This window comes from Pagrus major, chromosome 2, assembly GCF_040436345.1.
Source record: "Pagrus major chromosome 2, Pma_NU_1.0".
NCBI lineage: Eukaryota > Metazoa > Chordata > Actinopteri > Spariformes > Sparidae > Pagrus > Pagrus major.
Window position 1 is genome coordinate 1,918,961 of NC_133216.1, and position 20,981 is coordinate 1,939,941.

Below are 20,981 nucleotides of genomic sequence, written 5' to 3' on the forward strand. Positions count from 1 at the left end.
AAATTCTCCTGAAAAACAAAAACAAAAAAACGTCTACAAATAAAAAAAAATCACGCGGTTTCACACATGAACAAAAAACTTTTTTCTCCTGAAGACAAAACATTTTGATGAAAAAAAAAAAATCTCCCAGAAAAAGTTTTCCATCATTTGGCTCCAGAAATGTTTTGTGATCTAACGAACTTCACCTGACTTTCCATCGGAGTGGCGCTGAAAACAAAGACTGACTTTACATTATTTGGGTGAACTGTTCCTTTAAGAGCGCATTTTTTGCTAAATGATGTCAAATTAAAATTACAGACTTTGGCCTCAGGTTAGACACAGGCTGTGAGCCGGTGAATTAAAGACTGCTTCCTTCTTCTAAAGCTGGTTCAGGACTTTCAGAGGGAAGAAGGCAAAAAATGACGATGCCATGTCTCCTTGGATATTGATGACGCTCTATCTGAACTCATATTTTGCTACATAGATGCGCTGAGATATTACAGCTTCATGATGGCCCGAAGTAGAAGAGAACAGGAAGTAGATAAAACATTAAAGCAGAGGCATCCTGGGGGCTGAACCTGACTGCTGTCCTGATAAAACCAGAGACAGCTGCACACTGACAGGCAGATTGAGACGACACGCTGACTGGACATGGATCTCACGGTGCTGGTTGTGTTTCTGTCACTCTGGAGCTCAGGTAGGACTCTGGTTCTGGTTTTACTTCGTTAGAGGCAGAGACATAACATGAAATGGGCCCAAGTGTGTTCAAGAAATACACTACAGAAAATATACAGTGTGTGTGTGTCTGTCATTGATTATGTGTGTGAGCTCACTTCATTTCATAGGAAAATATCCAAACTCCTGCTTGTACTGAAAACTCTCCTGAGCGTCAGCAGAAGTTGTTGCTGCTGCCGTCCAGTTAGCTGTCAGACTGTTAGCAGACTATAGAGCTGGAAATGTTATACTGCGTTTGTCGTTCCTGCTGTCAGGCTGCAGAGTTACCGACTGTGGGCCGTAAGAAAGCTACATAGATGCGCAACAAGTCACAAAAAGGTTTTACCGTAATTTTTGGTAACTCTTAAGTACTCTAACACGTTACTTTTCCCAGTAGATAATGCAGTAACGTAACAAGTTACTTTTTAATGGCAGTAATCTTGTAGCATCATGAGTAACATTACCCAACACTGGTGTCATTCAACCGGTACAGGAAAACATTTCGGCATCCATTTTAGGTCAGTGGGTCGCTTTACTTGGAGGCTATTGACAATAAAAAATGATTTTTAATTAAAAATATTAATTTAAAAATATATTAAAAATATTGAAAAAACACTAAAATCCAATAAAAAGGAGGCGCGTCTCATTCAACCAGTACAGGAAGACAATTTTGGCTTTGATTTTGAGCCAATGGGTCAAATGACCTGGAAACTATTGAATAAATGACAATTTTGTATTAAAATATTATTAATTTATTATTTTTATTTTCATTAAAAATATTGATGACATTTTTTTTTCAACCTCTTGTATCTTTAAAACAGGGATGTTGAAGCAGCAGGAGGGTGATGCCAGACTTAAAACTTTTGTTATATCCAGTTAAATTATTCTTATATTATTATATTTAATTGATTTTCACGTAGATTTCTCTCTTCAGGACTTCGGGGCTGAAGACACGAACAGTTCAACGAGTCATTAAAAACAGAATTATAAGTGAAGAAACTGACTTCCTGTGACGATGATGTTTGTGTCTGTGCTCAGTGGTGGCTGAGGATGTCAGGTTGGTGGGAGGAGCCGGCCGCTGTGCTGGGAACCTGGAGGAGAACCAGCAGGGAGTCTGGAAACCAGTGGCGGACGAGCACTATGAGTGGAACCTGACGTCAGCAGCTGCGGTGTGCAGACAGCTCGACTGTGGTTCTGTGGTGTCGTTACGAAGAACCCAGCGTTCCTCTAATATACTGACTTTCTCAGAGTTTAGAGAGATTTTTCGATACAGCTCAGATAGATCGGCCTCTTCCTCTCTGGAGATCAACTGTTCAGGTCAGTGTCATTAACTTTTTAAGATTTCTACAACACTTCAGTTTCCCTCTTTGTCGACCGCAGTGGAGGAGGAAGGATCTGTCTTTGTACTCGGGAAGCACTGAACTCAAAACAGACGTGAGTTCGAGTATCAGGATGTTGTTTATTTAAGCCTGAAATCGATGCGTTGATCAGAAGTTGCTTAATTTATTATTTTGTTGAAGCCTCAGAATTTAGCTTCAGATCAATGTTTTGGATCACAAGAGTAAAATAACTATTTACAGAACACCTTTTTTAAAATAAATTTGAATGTATAAACTTCCGTCAGCTACTAGACGAGGATTTTTTTTCAGATATTGACACATTTTATTTGGATGATACTCGGATTCGTTCTAAAAATGACATTATCTGTACCAGACTGAAACATTTTAAAGTTTTCTGAAATGACGGAAAAACAATATTAACTGAGAGAAAGAGGTGTGACATGTAAGAAACGTACCGGGTCAAACCAGCAACGCTGCAGTTATGTTTCTGTCTGAACCTTTGGGCTATCGGGACGCCTGCAGATGGTCCATTTCTGGGTCTGATAACAATCCTGATATTAGGGAGCAAAAAATTCCAGTATCAATAAATCGGCCAATATACAGTAGAACCATTTTTGCAATGATCCCTCAAACTTTCACTATGATACTCTTGCGATATCGGCCAACCGATGAAGCTAAACTATAATCTTTATGAGAAATATGGTAAATTATGGCCCGTATAACTAGAGACATGGCATCAGAAGGAGCTGCGTACAGCTGTGTTTCTCTGCGTTTTAGGTCGGTATTGTCTCAGGTTTGCACACGTTTGTTGTGTTACAGTATGTGTCAGATTTCAGACTTGAATTGAAGGCATAAATCATTCACTCTGTCTCTTCAGACTCTGTCAGGCTGGTGAACGGGACCAACCTGTGTTCAGGCAGACTGGAGGTGAAGTCTAACCAGAGGTGGTCCTCAGTGTGTGAAGATGACTTTGACCAGCAGGATGCAGAGGTGGTCTGTAGGGAGCTCGGCTGTGGGGCTCCTTCAGTCCTCCAGGGGGCGCTCTATGGAGAAGTGGAGGCTCCAACGTGGACCAAAGAGTTCCAGTGTGGAGGCCGTGAGTCTGCTCTCCTGGACTGTAGAAGCTCAGGCTCAGACAGAAACACCTGCTCACCTGGAAAAGCTGTTGGACTCACCTGCTCAGGTAGGAGAAAATATTCCCATCAGTTTGCATTATTATTTTTTAAGCTAACTGTCCCTAGTTGTGAATGTGAGTGTGGTTGTCTGTCTCTATAGCCACGTTTCCACCACAGGATCGTTTCCCAGAGAGGGAACAGGGCACACTACGTTCACAGTGCTTTGTCGTACGTCAGCAGGCAAACTGGCCCAATGCTCTTCTGTCTTCAGACTGCAGTGGAAACACAGAAAAAAATGGGCAAAGGGATCATTTCAGTTCCTTGAAAAGAAAGCCCTGAGGCTAAAAGTTCCTGGTAGTTTTTGTGGAAACGCGGCTAAAGAAGCAGCCTTTTGATTGTCTGGCAACCTGTCCAGGTGAACCCCGCCTACAGTCCTGCCAGTGACTGACATCGTCATAGTGTTCATTTGTTTCTTCTTGTTTCTACCCAGCACCCGGTGATGTCAGGCTGGTTGGAGGAGCCTCCCAGTGTGGTGGCACACTGGAGATTAACCAACTTGACGAATGGAAACCAGTGAACGACGTGAACTGGAACCTGAGGTTAGCAGGCGTAGTGTGTGGACAGCTGGACTGTGGCTCTGCTGTTTCAATCAGAAGAAGACAGACGCCCTCCAGCAGATTTATTTGGGAACTCAAGACCTACTGTGAAGGATCTTCACTGATGAAATGTTTAAGACTTACATCTTCATCTGCTGTCCTCGAAATAACCTGCTCAGGTAACAACATTAATATTTACTAGTAATCTTTACTCACACATCTGTTAGCTGACTAACTTTGACAAAAAAAAAGTTATCCAGGACAATGACAGCATAAAAGTCAGAGTAGGTGGCTCGTATAAAGACATCAGCGCCACCTTTAACCGCCGAAGAAGTAAATCAAAATCAGTACTGAAACATGGCGACACATTGCTTCCTTTTTTTTTTTATATAAGCAGGCAGGTCTAGTCTATGGACTTGGTCTAGTTTCAGAAACGGTGCCTTCAAAACGAGCCACTGGGACTTCCGAAAAGTTGTGATAATACACCCCAAACACAGCCATGGCTGCAAAAACACTGCTCAGGCCTGTGAGAGTTGACCAATCAGAGCAGACTGGGCTTTTTCAGACAAAACAGAGTGTTCAGATAGAGGGTGAGACTACAGGTGCTGCAACACTGGACAGCCAAAGAAAATTAAAGTGTTTTTTGAACATTAAAGTATATAAACAGTATAAAAGTATGAACCCAGAAATGAGCATTATATTGGATCTTAAAGCTTTTCTTATGGTGCTGTTTCTTTTCCCAGACTCTGTCAGGCTGGTGAACAGGACCAACCTGTGTTCAGGCAGACTGGAGGTGAAGTCTAACCAGAGGTGGTCCTCAGTGTGTGAAGATGACTTTGACCAGCAGGATGCAGAAGTGGTTTGTAGGGGGCTCGGCTGTGGGGCTCCTTCAGTCTTCAATAATCCCTGTGATGGCCACGAGTCTGCTCTCCTGGACTGTAGAAGCTCAGTTGAAAACACCTGCTCACCTGGCAAAGCTGTCAGACTCACCTGCTCAGGTAGGAGAGGAGCCACGACTTTGATTTGATTCTCTTTGATTTCAAGTCACTTCCGTTCGTTCCCTAATCATTCACTTGTCTTTGTTCAGACCCTGTTGATGTGAGGTTGGTGGGAGGAACCAGCCGTTGCACTGGTAGACTAGAGGTGAAACACCATGAGATCTGGAAAGCTGTGGATATTCAAGACTTTGACTGGGACCTGAAAGCATCATCTGTAATATGTCGAAGGCTGGACTGTGGCTCCTCTGTTTCTACGGGAAAGAAAATGGGCTCCCCTGAAGAATCTGTGTGGTGGATCAACTCTTCCTGCGTTCGATCCAATTCTACACTGAAGGAGTGTATGACAACAAAAGATGTGCCCAGCACTTACAGTCTGGAAGTCACCTGTTCAGGTAACACCATTAAAGATGCTGTACGTGATATATTTTTATTTAAATAAGTGTTAAATAGCTCTATATTGTTGAGTGTTTGGTTACCAACCCCTGAATGAAACAGACAGCTCAAACGGCATCAACGCTTACAGCTGCTTTAATGAAACTTGTCCTCGCCTACCACGTCTTCGCGTCCCTAGAGTTTGATATGGTCAGCTCAGTTTCTTGGTAACTTTTGGTGTTTGAAAGGCGGAAGTTGGAAATCTCAACCAGGAAATTCTGACATCCGACGTTTACTGGAACGCGGCAATAGTCCTGGTCAGAGCTGCTGTAAATCACCTCCATACTGTATCTCCCCCATCGCCAAACTGATCCCCTCAGTCTTAGAGGCTGTGTCCAGTCCCAGTCCGGTGACTGGGAGGCGGCTGAGGCCCATTGCCTGTGGTGACTTCCCCAATGATCTGAGGTTGTGGTCCAGGCAGACTTCAGGGAGCTAATAGGCAACGGATAAGTCCCTTCGTGGGGAGGTTACAATCATGAATATTTCCATTGCTCGTCGGAACAAGTGCAAGTAAGAAAGTATCCTAATAACTGACGCACAGGCAGCACTTTCAAAGCATTTTAAGTTTTAGCTGTATTGACTCAATAAAGTGCCAACCTAGATCTTACTGTACCACAACAGTCGCTCTATAAAATAAATTTGGATGATAGTTCAACAAAAATACCAAATCTTCTCACTGATGGTGAAGATTGCTTACGTAGGTCATATAGAGACATCTTAAGACTGTTTCATAGCCAGTTAAAAGGGTCCTTGTGGGAGTATTTCTATGCTGTAGTATTGCTTCCTGTACTTAAGTGAAAGATCTGAGTACTTCTTCCACCACTGTCGTATCCACAGACTCCATCAGGCTGATGAATGGTGCTAGTCGGTGTTCAGGTGGACTGGAGGTGAAGTCTAACCAGAGGTGGTCCTCAGTGTGTAAAGATGACTTTGACCAGCAGGATGCAGAGGTGGTCTGTAGGGAGCTCGGCTGTGGGGCTCCTTCAGTCCTCCAGGGGGCGCTCTATGGAGACGTGGAGGCCCCGATATGGACCAAACAGTTCCAGTGTGGAGGCAATGAGTCTACTCTCCAGGACTGTAGAAGCTCAGGCTCAGATAGAAACACCTGCTCATCTGGTGAAGCTGTTGCACTCACCTGCTCAGGTAGGAGAGATGCAGCTTTGATGTGGCTCACTAGCTTTATTCCTCTACTAATTACTTTCCTGTCTCTGCTCAGATTCAGATAACATCAGGTTGGTGGGAAAGAACAGTCGCTGCGCTGGTATACTGGAGATGAAGAACCAGGGAGAGTGGAGACCAGTGGCTGACTGGGATTCTCAATGGGACGAGAAGTCTGCATCCGCCGTTTGTCGACGGCTGGATTGTGGTTCTGTTATTTCAACAGAGGTGACAGATGATGCTCCAGATCGACTGGTGTGGTGGATCACGTCGCCCTGTGTCCAGTCAGCATCTGCTCTGATGGAGTGTTTAAAAGTGACTGATGATACTGAAAGCTATTTCAGCCTTGAGGTGGTGTGCTCAGGTACGACTGAACAGTCACATCTGAAGTTTTCTTCATGTCTCTTTGTGATTGCTCATAATCTCGTCACTGATGATCACAAAACAGGAGGGATGAGATAAAGTAACCTGATGCGCCAGATGGTTTGGAAAAGGTCCGACAATTTAAAAAAACAAACAAAAAACGTCAGATCAAAGAACCATATGACTGGCAGAAGTCCGGTACCACCAGCAGAGCCCGATGGTATATAAAAAACTAAAAAAAAAAAACACCCTCGCAATGTAGGAGAACTTAAGGAGGTCTATTCTGGATCAAGACCCATCCTCCATTCGAGTTTTGTGAAAATCTGTTGATTAGTATTTTGTGTAATCCTGCTGACGAACCAGCCGACGGAAAGGGCAAAAACATGTCTCTTTCTATAACGAATTTCTGATTCATAGAGGTTTTATATTTGTAAAACTTTCCTTCGCGCCCAGAAAAGCGATTTAAAAATCTGTGACGTCATCACAATGTAAAGTCATGCAGAACATGTGGGGCCCGCTGGAGAAACCCGACTGCACATATTCAGTGTTGAACTTGCCCTTTATCCCTCTGTTGACATGTCTGCTCTCTTTCTGTTAACAGATTTGCTCGTTCAGCCAAAGATCTCGCCCTCTCCCTCCACTGATGGGGTCTCCAAGGCACGGCAGCAGGGGCTTCAGGTGCTCCTGGGCTCCAACTTCCCCATCACATGCTCCATCGAACCACAGTACCAAGGAGGCTCCTTCCAGCTCATCTTCACCTCCTCCAACACAGTGCAGAACTACACCCAGCCAGCTGTCAATCACTCCGCCCACTTCCTGTTCTCTGCCGCAGACCACACCCACCAAGGGGACTACAGCTGCGTTTATCACGTCCATGTTTTCTCCCATAACTTCTCCTCCGAGAGCCGGCATCTCTATCTCACCGTTGCAGGTATCGCAAGATAATCAGGGGAACGTGAAGCTGACTATCTTAACATGCAGACACAACATTTCTGGAGCTTCACGGTAAAACAGAGCTGCAGCATTCTGCTCAACAACTGAAGTAGCTGGGGACTTGTTTTAAAACGTAAAAAAACCCAACTGAATTGGCAGCATTCAGCTCGTCTGGCATAATCCAAGTCTCCAGAAGCCCTGAGATCCCAAATTGATCTGAAAAGACGGTTTTTACAACCTTTTTTAAGCTGAAATCTTCACTGCACAAACTCAACAGCACATCGAGGGTGTTAATAACGTGTTTTCAAATGACTTTGGGGTCTCAGGGCTTCTGGAGACTTGGACTCACCAGACAAGCTGAATTTTGTTTATTTTATGTTTTGAAACAGGTCCAGAGAATGCTGCAAAGCTATTTTGCTGTGAAGCTCCAGAAATGTTTTGTGGACTATGGATCTTCACTCAGTATTAGATAATGACTGAATTTTCATTTTTGGGTGAACTCTTCCTTTAAGGCACCTTAGCTTTTAATTATAATGATGTGATATTATAAGATGTGATGGTTTAAATCTGTTTCAGCCCCTCTAACAGAGCTCCTCATCAGACTTGTTGTCCTCCTGCTGGGTATGATGTCACTAATCACTGCCCTCTGCTGCCACTCGAAGGTACAGTTACACTGAGTGTTCAGCACGATGTATTTAGTTAGCAGACAGCAGTTATTTTTACACTAACAAGACATGTTTTCTATCATGTATGTGCAGGCCTGTAGAGTCCAGAAGCCGGGATGAGAGAAGAACACTGAGATTAATGATTATGTTCCTGGTGGCTGGAGATGCTGGAGCTCAGAGGAAAGATGATTGTATCTGCTGAACAAACAGTGAACACAGTGGATGACTCAAGACAGCCGGTTCCTCCAAAACCCCCTGGAAATCTTGTTCATACTGACTTTCGGTGGTTTAGTTTGGTTACAGGTGCGACAAAGCACAATAAAACTTGATGAAATATAAGTTATCTAATAATGTATGAGCACTTAAAACAGTTTCTATTCGTTTTATTTGTATTAATTTGCTCTTGTTGTCTTTTTCATTGCTCTTTTGTTCTCATGACATTTAGCAATTTGCATTTTCCATCTTCTTGTCTTTTTCTCACCGATACACGAATCCGGACCTGCTTCAGTTATATTAACTTCCCGATTCTCTCATTTTTCCTTCATCTGTTAAAACACTTTGTATGCTCTATTTTTAAAATGTGCTATACAAACAAAGAAGCTTATTTTGAGTGTAATAAACTTTTATACAAAAGCTATTACTCTGTTATTGATTGACTGATCAGTATGATGTTATCCTTGTTGCAGCCTGTCTGCAGCGGAGGAAATCTTCGTGTTTACAGAACCGTTCTTTGGTTCTTACTGGACTCATGCAGTCCAACAGCAGAGAAGTGTTTTTACTGTTCGGCGTGGTCGACTCTGGAAGCTAAATCCATGAACTATGCACAAAAACACGGCTGTCAGTTCTCCTTTTTTATTACATCAACCTGCTGAGTGCTGCCAGAATTTTATTGAGCTCAGCTGCTGAAATATTTAACTTAACAGCACCATCTGCTGGCTACAGAGACATGTTAGCTGTGAATACACTAATGTATAATAACTGAATAACTTTCTGATTTGTTGATATTATGGAGGTGTAACAGTTGTTTTTAGAGTTTATAACTTCACTTGTACATGAGGATTGTTTTGGAAATTGTGCGTAAACCTATGTTTTAGAGAAGATGAAGAGTTTGTACTTGCAGACGGACGGAAGTGAAGATGCTGGAGTAGCAGTTTGACCTCATTTATAAAACTCAGAATACCTCAGAATCTAAGCAAGAACATGTTCAGGTCAATAAAATCATGTGGCACGAACCTGTACACAGTCCTCTCATTACAAATACTCTCCTGGGGTGTATTGTGCATGCGTGTCCTCCTCCCAGTGTCACCTATGCTGAGATTTTAAAGAGTCTCGGTTTGATTATCAATGAGGGAAAGATAAGAAAGGAAAAGGCAAAATTGTGGACTGCGAGGTCAAAGTGCAACTATTCCAGACCAAATAGTCGCAGTAGACAGAAAGTCCAGAGTGGTCATTATCTGGACCTGTTCTGCCAGGAGGTTCATTCCTAAACTGGGCCCAATCCCGCACAGATTTACAAGAGAAACATCATCACAGGAACAGGAAGTCCTGTTTGCCCCCGGACATGTGCTCAGGGTCTCAAATCTTCAAGTCATGCCAAAGCAGCCAAAAGCTGGGCAGGCGGGAAGAGGTGCTGCTCAGCTGCTCAGATCTGGTTAGAGAGTCTGGATCAGAGCCAGACCCTCTGGAGAATAAACACCTGGAGTCACTCTGATCTGATCCAGAGCGTGTGCCAAGGGGAGGAGAGCTCAGAGATTACTCTTTTAACTTTTGGGATTAAAAAGTGGATTTATCCTCACTCCTGTTTATCAGCCTGACTGCAGCAGCGATCCATGGAGCTGACCTCCGTTTTCAGGTGTTTATGATTTGTAATGTTGACTGGAGCTCGGAGGGGGAATGCGTTTAAGTTTAAGTGTTAAATAATGTACCTGGGCGACCTGTGACACCTTGTAAGTAAAGTGTAGGATTTTAAAATGTAATCTAAAAGAAACTAGTAGCAAACACTTAAAACGAAGTAAATGGGGGTAAATTGGGCGACGTAAAAATTAATCAGGCAATCAGTAGATCTGCACTGGCCTCATGCCGATAGGTTTACAGCAAAGATGCATTTACGCAGCAAGAGAAAATGTCCGGTCACAGATGTGAAACAGCTTCACACGTTTACTGGAACATATTCTAGTTCCAGTAAATGATACTGTGGTACCTGAAGTTTAAGAGCACAGGATGTCAGCTTACGATTATCTCAGGCAGCTTCCTGTTTGCCCGTCATAGAGATTAAAAGTTAAAGAGGAAACTGCACATTTGATGAGAGCTGATAAAGACATATACGATCAACAGACAGTAAGTGAGAGTGACAGACTGTTTGGACAACACGCCAGCTGGACATGGATCCCGTAGACCGACTGCTGGTGTTCACGTTGCTCTGGAGCTCAGGTACGACCTCGGCCACTTAAACCTCACTGACTGCTTCCTACATATCATGATTTGGATTGTGTGATCCACCGGAGAATAAGCGAAATTCATTCAAGCCAATATTTTAAACTTTCGGAAAATATAATAAACTTGTGAAAGTGGGTATAAAATGATGAAGAAATCTCATCTAGACTAGTCAGGCTGCTGACAACTGACTGCTATAAATCACAAATATTAGGATATAATATTTTTAAGGATGTTATTAGTAGTTTTATGGGGAGGTGCATCCCCCTCTGTTTTACTTTTACATTTTTTTTGTTTAATTGCTGTTAAATGTTCTTTTTAATGTGTTGATTTATGACCCTGACGGCCTAAACACGGAGACTTCCTGAGTATATATTTCTAAATTGTGTAACAAATGTTTTTTATTTTATTTTAGTGATTTCATCACATTGACAGAGTTACAGTTGATTAAAGATGACTTTCAGCCACAACATTATTTATGAAATCTTGGTTATAATGGGGATATTGCCTTTGAAATTTGGATATACTCAGCATGGATGAAAATCTTACTTTTTGTTAAATTGCAATAGTAATAGAAGTAGGTTCATTTTCAATGGATTCATATTCTGTAGCTTCTTACCTTTCAAATGAGACCAAAATATGCATAAAAGCCTTATTCCTGATTCATTTTGGGTATTTTTATTCTAGGAATTTTTTTTCTGAGGCTAGGAAGAGGTTCAAGCCTTCTGACACCACATAAATGTCACATCCTTGGTATCAACATGTTGCATCTCTACATCTTTCCAGGAAGCGGTTTTTGTTTTTGCATTTATGATGATGAAAAAAGCGATTCGGGGGCATTTTGTCACTTATTGCATGATATATACAAGCCAGTTGCCAGAATAAATGTTAGCCAAGTAAACTTCTGCAAAACCACAGATTAGTTAAAACTACACGTTTATTTAAGTTGCAACTTAAAGTGTAACTCTCGCCAAAATGCAACCTAGGCTTTTTTTGTGAATGTACCCGAGTCAAACCTTCGTGTAAAAGCCACTTTTAAGATTTACCGTGTTTTCGTTTTCAGGTCAAAATTGGAGATGGTCCGACTTCCTGTGAAAAATATCTGGTTTTGTTCCCACAAAAATGGCTGGCAATATCCCCAGGTCTCTTTAAAAATACCCAGTGGTGTTGGATTGTAATAACGCCAACACCATTACCCTACACACCTGTGGATGTGAAAGGTGGCTAATAAGCTTGTAATGTGAATGCAATATGCCACTTTTGTTACACATGTCAACCTTGGATGTTATCTGTGGCTTGCAGCAACGTTAATACATTTTATATGCAACCATCATCAAACATAAACATTAGAGGCTCATTTTAGTTTCCCAGAGTCCTACGTTTCCTCATTGTGCAGTCAACCCATGGCGCTAAGAAAGACCTCAGAAAATCGGACCCTATCCCTTAACAGAGTAATGTTAGGAGGTAATCCCTTCCTCGAGTTCCTGCAGTTGAAGAGATTGAAGACAATATCCACAGTCCTGTCATGCAACCGCCACACCTGATCTTATTAGTACCTTTATTTGAAATGATTGTTTCTGTTTTTAGGATTCTCCCCAGGTCTCCTGACAGAGGAAACTGATACTTCTGAAGGTAAACTGATACATTAAATAGAGTCCTAATGGAAGAATAACGCAAGAGATTATTACACTAACAACTCTTACCTGTGCTCAGAGGTTGATGATATCCAGTTGGTTGGAGGATCCAGCCGCTGTTCTGGTGAACTACAGGTGAAGAGCTGGGGAGATTGGAGAGAAGTGAATGGCCGTGACTGGGACCTGAAGTTAGCAGATGCAGTTTGTAGACATCTGGACTGTGGTTCTGTGGTTCAGGTTCTCTCAGGAAATCACACACTGTCATCTTCATGGGTAATGACGCCTTTCTGTCTGAATTCTGGAACTGGACTGAGGAAATGTTTAATAAAAAGGTCCATAACTCCTGGTAACAGTCTGTGGATCACCTGTTCAGGTAATGCCATCAGAAGCCATAACACAAAAACACTAATCACAAACAAGCTCAGTCTAAGAGGACTACATTTTCAGTCTTTATCTAACCATCCCCATGATGATGGAAAGTCAGGTGAAGTTTCCTGGTCCACAAAACATTACACAGCAAAACAGTGCAGCAGCATTCTCCTCAACAACTGAAGTAGCTGGAGACTTGTTTTAAAAACACAACTTCTTATTCGTTCTCTCTCTTCCCCCGATAGACTCTGTCAGGCTGGTGAACGGGAACAGTCTGTGTTCAGGCAGACTGGAGGTGAAGTCTAACCAGAGGTGGTCCTCAGTGTGTGAAGATGACTTTGACCAGCAGGATGCAGAGGTGGTCTGTAGGGAGCTCGGCTGTGGGGCTCCTTCAGTCCTCCAGGGGGCGCTCTATGGAGACGTGGAGGCTCCAACGTGGACCAAAGAGTTCGAGTGTGGAGGCCGTGAGCCTGCTCTCCTGGACTGTAGGAGCTCAGACTCAGACAGAAACACCTGCTCATCTGGAAAAGCTGTCGGACTCACCTGCTCAGGTAGGAGAGGAGCTTCAGCTTGAATTTGATTTAAGTTTCTATTAAATGTGACTTCTTTTTTTTTTTTCATCTTTTACTCTTGTCTGCTCAGAGCCTGATATTGTCCGGTTGGTGGGAGGATCCAGTCGCTGTGCTGGTGAACTGGAGGTGAAACAACGAGGCGTGTGGAGAAAAGTGGATGAAGAAATGGGTCAGTGGAATCTAAAGACAGCAGATGCAGTGTGCAGACAACTGGACTGTGGCTCTGCTGTTTCAACAGGGGGGATACAGAGTTTAACACCCGTACCTGTCTGATGGATTAGATCAACTTGTCTTCAGTCCAGGTCTGCAGTTAGAGAGTGTATATCTACAAGAATTCATTCTACTGAATACCACCTGGAGGTCAAGTGTTCAGGTAACACCAGCAAACACATCAGCTATGATGGTTGTCTTGTTGTTTACATTTCCATTTCTTCATTCAGTAGATCCAGCCACAGTAGATCATGGAGAAGTCATCAAGGATACGTGCTCAGTTTTATATTCCACCTGACAGACTGTTGCAGGTATATGAGGGAAGACATAAGTACATAGTAAACTAGAATGGCAACTCAGAGTGCATACCTCCGCCAAAAAATACACCAAAAAATTCTTGTGCCTGAGATTGCTACAAAAATTTACAGCACAATAGAAAAAACAGTAACAAAGGGCAGGTCTCGTTTAGGCCGTGTTTGTTGAGCCCTCTCATCACTTAATCGGCCGCGTTCACTGGGAGCTCCCGGTCCAGCAGAGTTGGCTACATTGACATGTCGCTGCATGGCAGGGGGCGCAATTCACATTCAGTGCTAACGCTATTAGCTACAATAAAGGGCAATCAATATCCTCGACAACTCCCTCCCTACCTGACCGTTTTTAGAGGAAACATGTAAGTATGAGGAAGGAAATAACACTCATAGGGACTTAAAAATCCTTTGATCCGTCCTTTAATCCGTATCACAACCTAATGGGGTCTATTCTGGGCCAAGAACCATCCTCCATTCAAGTTTTGAGAAATCTGTTGAGCAGTTTTTGTGTAATCCTGCTGACAAACCAATCGACCAACAAATGGGCACAGGTGAAAACCTAACCTCCTTGGCACAGGTAATAAAAAGGCAGTATTGAATTAGATACGTTATTCAGCCATCAAGGGAGAAAAACGCAGAAAAGTTTGGACTACGATTTCCAGCCTTGCTGTGCCAGTGGGACGAGCTGTTTTTCACCTGCTGATTGTAGAGAAAGACAGCTCATGAACCTGAATGCAGGAGTTAAAATCTTTCTGTCTGTTGCCGTCTTTCTCCAGACTCTGTCAGGCTGGTGAATGGGAGCAGTCTGTGTTCAGGCAGACTGGAGGTGAAGTCTAACCAGAGGTGGTCCTCAGTGTGTGAAGATGACTTTGACCAGCAGGATGCAGAGGTGGTCTGTAGGGAGCTCGGCTGTGGGGCTCCTTCAGTCCTCCAGGGGGCGCTCTATGGAGACGTGGAGGCTCCAACGTGGACCAAAGAGTTCCAGTGTGGAGGCCGTGAGTCTGCTCTCCTGGACTGTAGAAGCTCAGACTCCGATAGAAACACCTGCTCATCTGGAAAAGCTGTTGGACTCACCTGCTCAGGTAGAAGAGGAGCTTCAGCTTGAATTTGATTTAAGTTTCTATTAAATGTGACTTCTTTTTTTTTCATCTTTTACTCTTGTCTGCTCAGAGCCTGATATTGTCCGGTTGGTGGGAGGATCCAGTCGCTGTGCTGGTGAACTGGAGGTGAAACGACGAGGCGTGTGGAGAAAAGTGGATGAAGAAATGGGTCAGTGGAATCTAAAGACAGCAGATGCAGTGTGCAGACAACTGGACTGTGGCTCTGCTGTTTCAACAGGGTGGATACAGAGTTTAACACCCGTACCTGTCTGGTGGATTAGATCAACTTGTCTTCAGTCCGGGTCTGCAGTTGGTGATTGTGTATATACAACGACTTCTTCCGCCAATTTCAACCTGGAGGTCAAGTGTTCAGGTAACACCAGCAAACACATCAGCTATGATTGTTGTCTTGTTGTTTACATTTCCATTTCTTCATTTAGCAGATCCAAGCCACAGTAGATCAAGGCAAGGCAAGGCAAGTTTATTTGTATAGCACAATTCAGACACAAGGCAACTCAAAGTGCTTCACAGGGGAATAAAATTACATTAAAAGAAATTAAAAATTGCATTTAAAATACATTAAAACAAAACATTAAAACAAATTAAGAACTAGGAAAGTAGGCTAAAATAGAATAGGTTTAAAAGAGACAAGAATAGAAAATAAAAGTCAGAGTGCAGTTCAAAGCCTTAAAATTGCTTCAGTGACAGTCTGTGGCAAACAGAAAGGTCTTCAGCGTTGATTTAAAAGAGGTGAGAGTTGGAGCAGACCTGCAGTTTTCTGGGAGTTTGTTCCAGATATGTGGTTCATAATAACTGAACGCTGCTTCTCCATGTTTAGTTTTGACTCTAGGGACTGAAAGCAGTTCAAGGAGAAGTCATCAAGGATACGTGCTCAGTTTTATATTCCAGCTCACATAAGTGTCAGGTTGTTGCAGGTATATGCAGGAAGGCATACATGCATAGGGAAGGAAACGGCAGTATTGAATTATAGGAGTTATTCAGCCATCAAGGGAGAAAACAGCAGAAAGGTTTCATACAATCACCTGCTGATTGTAGAGAACGAGAAGGTTCCTGAACCTGAATAACGGAGTAGAAATCTTTCTGTCTGTTGCCGTCTTTCTCCAGACTCTGTCAGGCTGGTGAACGGGAGCAGTCTGTGTTCAGGCAGACTGGAGGTGAAGTCTAACCAGAGGTGGTCCTCAGTGTGTGAAGATGACTTTGACCAGCAGGATGCAGAGGTGGTCTGTAGGGAGCTCGGCTGTGGGGCTCCTTCAGTCCTCCAGGGGGCGCTCTATGGAGACGTGGAGGCTCCAACGTGGACCAAAGAGTTCCAGTGTGGAGGCCGTGAGTCTGCTCTCCTGGACTGTGGAAGCTCAGGCTCAGACAGAAACACCTGCTCACCTGGAAAAGCTGTTGGACTCACCTGCTCAGGTAGGAGTGGAGCTTCAGCTTTGATTCTAAAACAAGTTACGTCATTTATTTGATCAATTACTCTCATGTAACTGTGCAGAGCCCAATGACATCCGGTTGGATGGAGGATCCAGCTCCTGTGTGGGCACACTTGTGATGAAACATAAGGGAAACTGGAAACCAGTGGCTCCCTTCTTCATTTCTACGTGGGATCTGATGTCTGCAGCTGTTGTATGTAGACAGCTGGACTGCGGCTCTGCTCTTTCAATAGAAACAACACAGGTGGACAACCAAGATGCATGGATAATTGCAACTTCCTGTGGTCAGTCTGAGTCTGCAATCAGGGAATGTTCATCAATATGGATTTTTTCTTTCCCAAATACTCTGCAAATCACCTGCTCAGGTAACAAACAAACAAAGGCAACAACTTCAACAGTAATCCTTAAAAAAAAGCAGTAGTCACCCGGGGAACATATTTTGGCACCTTATATCTATGTCCGTCACCATATATTAAGTTACATTAAACACTGTTAGAATGAACAACAGTGTTTTAAATTAGTTCCTTTTTTTAAACTGATGCAATAAGAACCGAAACTGGACTCACCAAAATAACAAAATCACTGTCATCTTGTTCACTTGCATTGTCCACTCGCCATCTTTTTGGTTAGTTTTAAAACTTAAAAAAAACATCTTATTCGTTCTCTCTCTTCCCCTGATAGACTCTGTCAGGCTGGTGAATGGGAGCAGTCTGTGTTCAGGCAGACTGGAGGTGAAGTCTAACCAGAGTTGGTCCTCAGTGTGTGAAGATGACTTTGACCAGCAGGATGCAGAGGTGGTCTGTAGGGAGCTCGGCTGTGGGGCTCCTTCAGTCCTCCAGGGGGCGCTCTATGGACAAGAGGAGGCTCCAACGTGGACCAAAGAGTTCGAGTGTGGAGGCAATGAGTCTGCTCTCCTGGACTGTAGGAGCTCAGACTTGGATAGAAACACCTGCTCATCTGGAAAAGCTGTTGGACTCACCTGCTCAGGTAGGAGAGCTTCAAGTTTGATTTTACTTGATCTAATCAAAATGTCTTTAATTCTTTAATTGATTAGTCTCCTGTCTCTGTTCAGAGCCTGATAATGTCAGGTTGTTGGGGGGAACCAGTCGCTGTGATGGCACGTTAGAGATGAAACAACACGGAGAGTGGAGACCAGTGGCTAACACGGTCTTTGGATGGGACCAGAAGTTAGCACCTGTTGCGTGTGGACAACTCGACTGTGGTTCTGTTGTTTCAACTAAAATACGAAACACTCCAGATAAACCTGCGTTTATCGGCCACTCCTGTGTTCAGTCTGATTCTATCCTCCTGCTGCGGGAGTGTTTAATAATGTCTGATGTTTTCCATGAGTCCATCAGCCTGGAGGTGATCTGCTCAGGTAATCTTGAACAGTACGGTGAATGACTGGTTTCTCATTAGATATAGATGAGGATGAAGGAATTTTATATTCTCAATAGAGACTCACTCAATTTCCAATTGCATTCACAGATATTCTGGCTCAGCCAAACATCTCCTTCTCCCCCCACACTGACGGGTTGTCCGAGGACAAGCAGCGGGGGCTTCAGGTGCTCCTGGGCTCCAGTTTCACCATCAGCTGCTCCATCCTGCCCCAGCATCCAGGAGGCTCCTTCCAGCTTATTCTGACCAACTCGGCGACATCACAGAGCTACACCCAGCCAGCTGTCAGTCACTCTGCCCACTTCCTGTTCTCTGCTGCAGACCACACCCACCAAGGGGACTACAGCTGTGTTTATCACGTCTATGTTTTCTCCCGTAACTTCTCCTCTGAAAGCCAGCGTCTCTATGTCGCTGTCGCTGTCCCTAACCCTAACCCAGGTAACTTTATGGAGAATCTGAGTCATTTTACGTTTCTGCAAACCACAAATACTTTCATTCATATATCAGATATTATATATACACTTCTACAACATGAGTCTTATCACATTCACATCGCGTGTATGTGAGCTGACTTTCATGTCATGAGAAGGAGGGATGATGGTGGTGTGATGGTTAGGTATGACAGCTGCCAAACCAGAGTGAAACCACTTGACATTTTTCACATGACGTCAGGACATTTTTCAGTCTCGTTAGTGGCAGCAAAACTGGATATTTTGGACAAGATGTCGAGGCATTTTCCAGCCGTGTTCGTGAAACTGGTTAATTTCTAATAGAGTTTCCAGCCATGTTAGTGGCAAGAAAACCGGATATTTTTTTGATGAGATGTTGGGACATTTTCTAGCTGTGTTTGTGGTGACAGAGCCCGATAAACCAAAACATGATTTTCATAGTCTTGCACAGCCAGTTGTTCTCGTAGAGATGGTCATTTTGAAAACACAAACGCAGGTGCAGAATTGAGGAGGTTACTGCCTGAAGAAGTTGCCTGATGGCAGCTTTATACAAATCTTTTTTTTTCAACCATAACCATAAGTGGTTTTTGTGCCCAAACCTAATCAGCCCATGATCACAGCGCTGTCACAACATAAAACAGCCTAAAGAAATGCAAAGTTGCAACCTGAGGAAATGTGCAACATATCTGTGGTTTGCAGAAACGTACGCTGCCAACATTTTGAAAAAACTAAGCCTACAGTTTAAAAAATACAAGGTTTGAAAGCTAAAAATAACGAATTTGATTTAAAATATTTAATGAAGCAAAGAAAACTGCATGTTCCTCTATGAACTGATGTAATGATTGTGAATCTGTCTCAGCCTCTTTAACAGATCAGATCATCAGGGTCGTGCTCCTAGTGCTGGTGGTGGCGTTCAGTGCTGCCATGTTTTTCTACTACAAGGTACACATCAGTGGAAGTGACTGTCGTGGTGTAATGTGTAAAACTCAGTGTTCACATTGGGATCACAGTTCGGTGTGTGTTTGGTACAGCAGAGGAAACAGAAGCAAAACATTTTCAGTGACTACATTATGTACCAAACACTTCCTGTACTGAAGAAGCATGTTGCCCCAAATGTTTCTGGGACCCCTGGCAGAATTAGGGGCTTGACTGGAATACTTGTTTGTATACTGATTTGGGGGAAGAGCAGGTATTTCGTGACTTAAATACATTTTTTGCAATGTCTCTGCAGGCCAGAAGAAGGCAGACGCCAAGACGAGAGGACAACAATGAGCTCGATTACCTTGGTGGCGCTCAAGACGGACAGGGTCAAGCCGAAGAGGCAGGAGTCGAGGGACCAGAGTAGTGCACATCCAGGTTTTCCAGGAGAGGACTCAGTACTGGGGTCAGAAGACGTTTATGTTAATTCAACCAAAAAAAGCTAGTTTGACACATTTAAACTTTTGTAAATGACAATATGCTTTTCTTGCATTATTCTTATATTTCAAAGACGCTTCATATTAAAAGTCGGGACATACACTTTCAGTATATCCTTTTAATACAGATTATGTACATAATGACCTTGTCCTGACACAAATATCAGCAAAACTGCAAAGGAACTTGGGAATATGGATGTCCTCGAGATAGAGAATAAAAGTCCCTATTGTAACTGATTAAAGAGACGATGCAGTGAGTGAAATGTGAAAGTGTTGTATCATATTGTCTGCTGAGCTAACATTTGTAGCATCATGTAATCTGCAGAGCCGGGCTTAAAGGGTAACTCCACCAAATTTACATTTACATTATTAAAGTGTGTTAACATGTCTTGGAGCGTAAGAGGAAGCCGCATGTAATCTGATGTATTGCCTCCTGTGATATCACTCTGTGGCTAAGATGCATTGTGGGTAACGTAGGCACCAGGTGTTGAAAAGCAGTCCACGGGTTGAGCATTGCACTCCTATAAACACGTGGACAGTTTAAAAACACATGCTCAAAATCAATTCCCACATTCTTCCTTTTCAAAACCAGGCGCCTACATTACCCACAATGCAACTTAACCACTGAGTGACATCGCTGGAGGAAATTTATGAGCTTACATGCAGCTTCCTCTGGAGCCACAAAAGGGTTCATACTATATTTATCCACATATTGAGTGGTGCTCCCCAAGACCTGCAAACGATGCTAAGCTAATGATAAGATAATCGTTGTAAGTGTTTTGAAGATGAAGCTTCTACTTTCTGTGTTCAGCATCTGGTGACATTTGATTAAAATATACTATATACTTAATCTGTAAATAAGTAGAAATTGATGAGATGAAATTTGTTTCAGAATAAATTAAACCTGCCTCGACTGGAATGTGTGGATGGTTTTCTTGTCATTATAATGTGTTTTTAAGCTGCAGCAAGTTATTTACCGAGCAGGAACTCTGGCTAGAAGTGTTTCTGGATTTTTTTAACTGAATTGATTCTCTTCTCTTCGACCACCTCTACGTTACCACGAAAAAGTCAGCACTTTTTTTGACAAAGAAAAACAGACATCGTTGACGGGACGTTACCGACTGGAAGAGCAGTAAACAAGAATGAAAGCAAACTGTCTAGGTGACAATCACACACGCTTCAGACTCAAACAAACAGACGAGCGCGGTGACAACAGGACCACAGCTGAAGTCGTGCTATGTGTTTTTATGAAAGCAGCCGTAAATGATTTCTTGGCCCCTTTGAGGCAAAACCTGACATATTATCAATGTAGAAACTTTTTATGGTGAATGCGTTTAGCAAACAATTGCCTA

The 20,981-nt window shown here is 43.0% G+C and overlaps 2 protein-coding genes across 2 annotated transcripts in view; one reads left to right on the forward strand and one right to left on the reverse strand.

Annotated features, from left to right (window-relative positions):
• The first annotated feature begins 611 nt into the window (after positions 1–611).
• Positions 612–19,559, forward strand: LOC141011738 (scavenger receptor cysteine-rich type 1 protein M160-like). The gene is given in 25 exon segments (XM_073485004.1): positions 612–676; positions 1,732–2,010; positions 2,911–3,216; positions 3,639–3,923; positions 4,488–4,742; positions 4,832–5,134; positions 6,012–6,317; positions 6,391–6,696; positions 7,297–7,626; positions 8,205–8,290; positions 11,790–11,805; positions 12,314–12,358; positions 12,440–12,565; positions 12,975–13,280; positions 13,372–13,674; positions 14,596–14,901; positions 14,990–15,292; positions 16,045–16,350; positions 16,430–16,651; positions 17,049–17,354; positions 17,440–17,534; positions 17,661–17,745; positions 17,856–18,203; positions 19,086–19,156; positions 19,446–19,559. Coding segments are annotated over 25 exon segments (5,454 nt in total). The 5' UTR covers positions 612–630.
• Positions 19,519–20,981, reverse strand: part of LOC141014062 (leucine-rich repeat and fibronectin type III domain-containing protein 1-like protein) — a 303,976-nt gene continuing 302,513 nt past the window's right edge. The window contains exon 18 of the mRNA XM_073487775.1: positions 19,519–19,593. The gene's annotated coding sequence lies outside the window, so the exon portion shown is untranslated. The remainder of the gene's footprint in view (positions 19,594–20,981) is intronic.